The sequence below is a fragment of the Nannospalax galili genome, unplaced genomic scaffold (genome assembly GCF_000622305.1).
Source record: "Nannospalax galili isolate Female #2095 unplaced genomic scaffold, S.galili_v1.0 scaffold1830, whole genome shotgun sequence".
Taxonomy (NCBI): Eukaryota; Metazoa; Chordata; class Mammalia; order Rodentia; family Spalacidae; genus Nannospalax; species Nannospalax galili.
This window is the reverse complement of record NW_008328092.1, coordinates 19,562-26,241: the sequence shown is the minus strand read 5'-3', so window position 1 is coordinate 26,241 and position 6,680 is coordinate 19,562. Positions and strand designations below refer to the sequence as shown.

At 37.4% G+C, this 6,680-nt stretch overlaps 1 protein-coding gene across 1 annotated transcript in view; it reads right to left on the bottom strand.

Annotated features, from left to right (window-relative positions):
- The window catches only part of Camlg (calcium modulating ligand), a gene marked incomplete at its 5' end in the record, with an annotated part of 7,906 nt that extends 1,752 nt beyond the window's left edge, over window positions 1-6,154 (bottom strand). Inside the window, 2 exon segments of the mRNA XM_008846852.3 lie at window positions 3,829-3,894; window positions 5,697-6,154. Of these exon segments, the coding sequence (XP_008845074.1) occupies window positions 3,829-3,894; window positions 5,697-6,154 (524 nt within the window).
- Window positions 6,155-6,680: the final 526 nt, after the last annotated feature.

The window sequence follows — 6,680 nt, the reverse complement described above, 5'->3', positions numbered from 1 at the left end:
TTTGGCAGGGTCTTCTGTATCCTCAACTGGCCTCAAACTTGAGGAAGACCAAACTCCTGATCCTCCTACCTCCATTTCCCAAGTGATGAGATTATAGGCATGAGCCACCACACTCAGGTTTATGTGGTACTGAGAACAAAAAGCAAGCACTCTACCAACTGAGCTATATTACCATCACTAGTCTTATTTTTCTAAGAGATTCAACGATGACTTTTAAAAATTTTTGTTTTCTAATATTTTTTAATTATTATTTTTATTTTATGTATATGAGTGTATTGCCTGCATGTATGTGAGTGCATCCATGTCCTGCAATGCCACAGAGGTCAGAAAAGGGCTTCAGATTCTCCTACAACTGGAGTTAAAGACAGTTCGTAGCCACCATGGAGGTGCTGGGAATTGAACCCAGGTCCTCTGCAAGAGCAGTGTTCTTAACCCCTGAGCCATCTCTCCAGACTGTTTTCTAATATTTTATTATTTTTATTTTATATGTATCAGTGTATTGCCTTTATGTATGTAAGTGCACTATGTCATGCAATGTCCACTGAGGTCAGAAGAGGGCATCAAATCCTGCTGGAACTGGAGTTACAGACGGTTGTTAGCCACCATGTGGGTGCTGGGAATTAAATCTAAGTTCTCTACAAGAGCAGCCACTAACCACTGAGTCATCTCTCCAACCCCAATTTATTTATTTTTATTTTATGTATATGAATGTATTGCCTGCATATAAGTGCACCTGTGTCATGTAATGCCTGCAGAGGTAAGAAGAGGGCATCAGATCCCTTGGAACTGGAGTTAGACAGTTGTTAGCTGCCATGTATGTGCTCAGATCCAAACCTGGGTCCTCTGTAAGAGCAGTCAGTGCTCTTAACCACTGAGACATCTCTCTAGCCCCCAAAGATGACTTAAAAATTTATTTAATATCAGCAAATATCCACTCATGGTTCAGCAATTTCAAAATTATAAAAAAAACTTTAGTTAACCAATAGGAATAAAAACTTATATACACAAAAAGATTCATACAAGGAAGTTCTTAGCTATTTTAGTGATAATAAACTAAGTATAGAGGCAACAAAGATTCATGATAGGTAGGTGATTATATAAATAAATGGATATATTCATACAATAAAATATTGCTCAGCATAAAAGAATGAGCTACAGATATGCCCTAAAACATGGAAGAACCTCAAAAACATTGAACAGAAAAAAAGTAGGCAAACAAAAATGTTCAGGACTAGAGATTTAGCGCAGTGGTAGAGTGCATACTTATCTTGGACCAAGGGCCTGGGTCCAATCCTCAGCATCAAAAAAAAAAAAGTAAAATAGGAATGATAGTATTTACGTGAATTACCAAAATAGGTAAAACTTATCTATGGTAGTAAAAAGAAAATTTTATTTTGAGGGGTAGGACCTAGAGTTACTTGGAGAAGGGTATAACCAAACTTCTTGGGGTGATATCCTGAAGCTTTGAAAAGGATTTGGGTTTCAAGGGTTGTGAAAACTTAAAGCATGGTTGAGGATGTAGCTAGTGGTAGAGCACTTTCCTAGCATGCACAGGGCCCTGGGATTAATCCTAGGCACCACAAGAAAATGAAAGAAATGTATCAAATGGTCCATTTGACTAAAACATTTTGCCTTATAAGAATTTTAAGTAAGGGGCTGGAGAGATGGCTCAGCGGTTAAGAACACTGGTTGTTCTTGCAGAAGACCCAGGTTTGAATCCCAGCATCCACATGGCAGCTAACAACTGTCTGTAACTCTAGCCCCAGGGGATCCGGGGGCCTCTTCTGACCTCCACAGGCACTGCACAACATGGGTGCAACTTACCTACATGCAGGCAATACACACATACACATAAAATAAAAATTTAAAAATTTAAAAAATAAAAAATTTAAGTAAAAGAACCATAAACAAATGCTGGCCTATGGTTAATGCTATGTAAGAGCAGTGAATTATATTGCTCTATTCATCTCCAATAAAATCTGAACTGCATCAACATAGGAAAGATGAGTGAAAATGGACAGAAAATTATAGATGGTTGATAAATACAAATATATACTATTTTTTCCTTATTTTCACAAAAAGTAGTACACCATACAGATTATTCTGCATTTAGACCTTTTCTATTAATATTTCTTAGAGACTTACCTCTATCAGCATGTGGGAGCTTCTCATGAATAGATACATCATATTTCTCTGATCATTTATCACACTTAACTTGTTCTCAAGTTTTTGCCATTGAAAAACTATGACCAATGTTTTAAGAGCAAATTTCTAAACAAATGCCTCAAATAAAATTTCATTTTCTCTTTTACTTTCTGTACTTTGCTAATGTGACCTCTCAAAAACATTATGTTCAAAGACAGGCATAGTGGTGCACATCTTTAATCACAGCACTCTGGAGGCAGAGGCAGGCAGATCTCTGTGAGATTGAAGCCAGCCTGGTCTACATAGTGAGTTCCATGACAGCTGGGGCTAGAGGGAGACCGTCTCAAAAAGACCAAAATAATAATAATAATTAATAATAATAATTCATTAAAACTACACACAGGTCTATCACCAGTGATGCAGCTCAGAGGGCAGGGCACTTGCCTGGCATGTGTTAGACCCTGGTTTCAATGTCAAAACTGTTCCCATCCCCATCCCCAAAAGTCAAGTATTTATCAATATAGATGTATCTATATATACATCAATAAGTAGATGACTAAGTAAACAACCAAGCAGCCATTTTTCAGCAAAAAAATGTGGCACAAAGCTTGACAACATCCTAGGTATGGTAGCATATGTCTGCAATCTCAGCACTCTGGAGGCTGACCCAGGAGGATAGTGAGTTCCAGGCCAGCCTAAGCTACATAGCAAGATTCTAACTCACTCAACCACACAATTAAAGTTATTATTACTTATTTATTCTGAGACAGGGTCTTACTGAGTAGCCCAGACTGATCTCAAACTGATGATCCTTCTGCCTTTCACTTCTGAATGTTAGGATTACCTCCAAGTACCACCTGGCCTGACCAACAAATTTATCTTCGATGTCAGGCAAGCCAAGCCTAGGAAGATGACACATACACAGCCAAGCAGACCAGGTAAAAAGCAACTCTCAACATCATTCTTTTGTGTCATTTTTGCCAAATATTTTTCATTCTCAACATTAAAGTGATGTGCTATCATGTGTTCACTAAGGGGCACAGTAAGATAATTAGATCCATTTCAAAAACTACTTACTTTTTTTCTAAACTGAATGAATTCCTAAATTTACTAATTAATCTGAAGATCAGCACTGGCAAGTAAACAAGTTTGCATATTATTACACTTTATTTATTAATGTTAGAGTGTGTGGTATGTGTGTGTTTCACACTATATGTAAAGGTCAGAAGGCATCTTGCACAGGCATGTTCTCTTCCACCATGGGTCTCAGCAACCAAACTCAGGTCAATCTTGGCAGTAAGTGTCTTCACCAATGAGTCACCTCATCAGCCTTAAACCATGTTTTTGAGAGTGGCCCTGCTTAGATCACAAGTATAACTAAATTTGTCCTTACATTCCTAACATTAGCTAGCCATGCAAGATGGCTTAGCAGGTAAAAGCACTTGTGCAAGCTTGAAAATCTGAGTTTGAACCCAAGATAGGAGAGAACCAACTCCTAAAAGTTGTCCTCTGACTTCCACAGCCACATCACACCATGAGCATACCCACAACTCAAATATACATCACACACACACACACACACACACACACACACACACACACACAAATAAATTTAAACTAAAAAATTTACCTAGTCATGAATCAATGTAAATACATCATAACTTAGAAAAGATTTAAATTTACCTTGGGAAAATATTTGTATAGTCCCATGTACGCAAGTTGTAAAGTAAGAAATGGAGCAAATATAGACTGTGAAGACAGAAGATAAAATTAAATATTTCCAACAGAATCATTCACATCACAATAAATCAATCTAACAAAGGTTCTCAAATTCCTAGTAAAACATTATAGTAAAATATTTAATTTAGTGGCAGAAAGTAATCTTGTTTTTGCAGAAGAGTAAAAGAATACAGAGATTTGCTTTTGTAAACAAAGAACATGTTTTCCAAGTCATGTAATTCTTTCAATGCCCCTCACAAAATGTATTCACAAATAAAAACTTTTGTTTTGCTTTACTGAGACAGGGTCTCACTACGTAGCCCAGGCTGGCCTTGAGCTCATGATTCTATGATCATGATTCCATGGTGCTAGGATTACAGACTATGCTACCACACCCAACCCAAACTTAGCATTTAAATTAGAGTATTAAAAGGTGATAGATATACACTACAGGCAGTAGCATCTTCCTTTCGGAGGGGAAATTAGCAGACAACTTAAAGCAAACATAAAAGATCCAGGACTAAAGATAGAAACTGCTTCAGAGTATGGGGCAGAGTTAACACACACAGCTTAGGTTCCAAATGACAAAGTTAAAACAGTTTGGTGGTCTGGCATCTTCGATAAAATGAAAAAGATCAAAATGATATTTAATTTATAATGTTCTTTCTACAATTAAAAGATCATCAAGGGTGTAAAGGAGCAAAGACGACTGCATAGCAGTAGACAGCAAGGGACAACGGAATATCTGATAGCAAAGAGAATGTTTGAAAACCAAAGCAACAAAAACATCATGTAAAAATCAGGCATAGCTTTGAAAGTGCAAAGCACAGAGCCTTTAGGTAAGAGAGGAAAAAAAAGCAGCTCTTAGCTCATTACCTGCTGAAAGTAACTTTGCTATAGTGACAATTTATTATCAGAAAATAATCAATCTCTTGAACAGATTCTATTTAAGAAAATATGTGCATAAAGTTTTTTGGTTTTTGTTGTTTACGTTTTTCGAGACAGGGTCTCACTATGTAGAACTGGCTGGCCTAGAACTCACTATGTAGACCAGGCTGGCCTCAAACTCAGAGATACTCCTGCTTCTGTCTCCTGAGTGCTGGGATTAAAGGTATGCACCACCATGACCAGCAACAGATTTTAAAAACCTGTTTTGCTTAATGATATAAATCTCAATTGTCTGGAAAATTTATGCATGTAACTGGTACATGATAAGTATTCTTATGTCTACTGAACAGACATACTTCAAAAATCATGACTATGCCTTTCTTCATTCTTTTACATCCCATAAAACAACAGGACAACATGGTACAGCAAGCAAACTGTCATTATGATGTTACTACATTATAAAATGCTGAAACACCTTTTGAGCTGTAGAAAAATTATCTATATTCAGGACCACAATACATTTTACTGTTTCAAACTCTTGAAAATTACTAGTTAATATATAGTACCTAGAGGCATCTAAACTTTCAGTTCTAGAATGAAACTGCCTGAGTATCACCCCACCTGTCAGTTGCTATGTGACCCTGGGCAAATGACTTAATGTGAGTCTTAATTCCTTCATGGGTTCAAATGACACATAGGTCATAAGGATGAGAATTAGGTGAATTAATGTAAGGAAAGCATTTAAAACATTACATGGCATATAGAAAGACTAGTAATTATTAATAGGCTCTCATTCTATAGCTAAGAAGAATTACAGGGTTTATAATACACTTCCAAACCCTATAGGTCTGGTAATACTGGTAATAAATGCTATGGATTACAAGTCCCCATTATAATAACCAACTTGCATTTTCTTAATTAATAGATTGCAGCTCTTTTCTTACCAAATACTTGCAAACAAAAGCTCTGACGCCAAGAGCAAGAAGAGCACATCCCACCAATCTAAATATTCGAAAAGAGTCAAATTCCTCTGTGGCACTTCCATCTTCCTGGCTGGGCTTCTCACTGATGAGCTGTTTCCGGAGCTTCATTGCTTCTTCAAATCGGGAAAGGTACTGTTCTAAGCCATGGTGAGAGCCCCTCTGGGTGCCATCTGCTGTCAGGTCACCTCTGTTCCACTGCCGGAGCTCAACATCATTACCACTGCACTCCGATGATTTAACGAAGGAGTCCAATTTGTCTCCCAGCTGGGTAACCTTTACTTCAGCCACACCACTGGGCTGGTCAGCTGTTGCTGCACTGACTGAATCACCCAGCACCACCCGCTTTGAAACTGAAGGAATGCTGAGGGAGTTCAGTTTGTCACTCTCCTGTGGCTTTGATTTTGCTTGACTTTCTTCTTCTGAGGAAAAAAAAATTAAAACCTTGTGTATTACATACTGGTAAACACCTTACATATTAATACACAAAAATGTGCTGCTGCAGCTACGACTTGACTGATGAATTAAAATAAACACAAACTCTGCAGAAAGTAAAAACTAGCTCCTTCCTCCAGATTCCCAAAACACAGCACACAAAAATGGTATTCTGTCTGGTAGATGGAAGTATTCAAACTTTGTGGTGAGGAACTATGACTAGTAAACAAATAAGCAAAGAGATGGACAGATGAAGCAAGCAATAAAAACCAACTTTTTCATGGATAAAATATTCCAGAGGTATGACTGAATTGTTTACATTAGCTTATTTGGCTAAACATATAAAATTATTAAAGTTTTTAAGATCTCTATTTTACAATTACATTTCTGAGTCCTGTGAGCACAGGGTGTGGCATATCTACAACCACTGTTTATGTCCTCAGGCAGCCATTAACAGGCACTTTTAGGATGCTGATCTGGAGAGAGAGAGAGAGAGAGAGAGAGAGAGAGAGA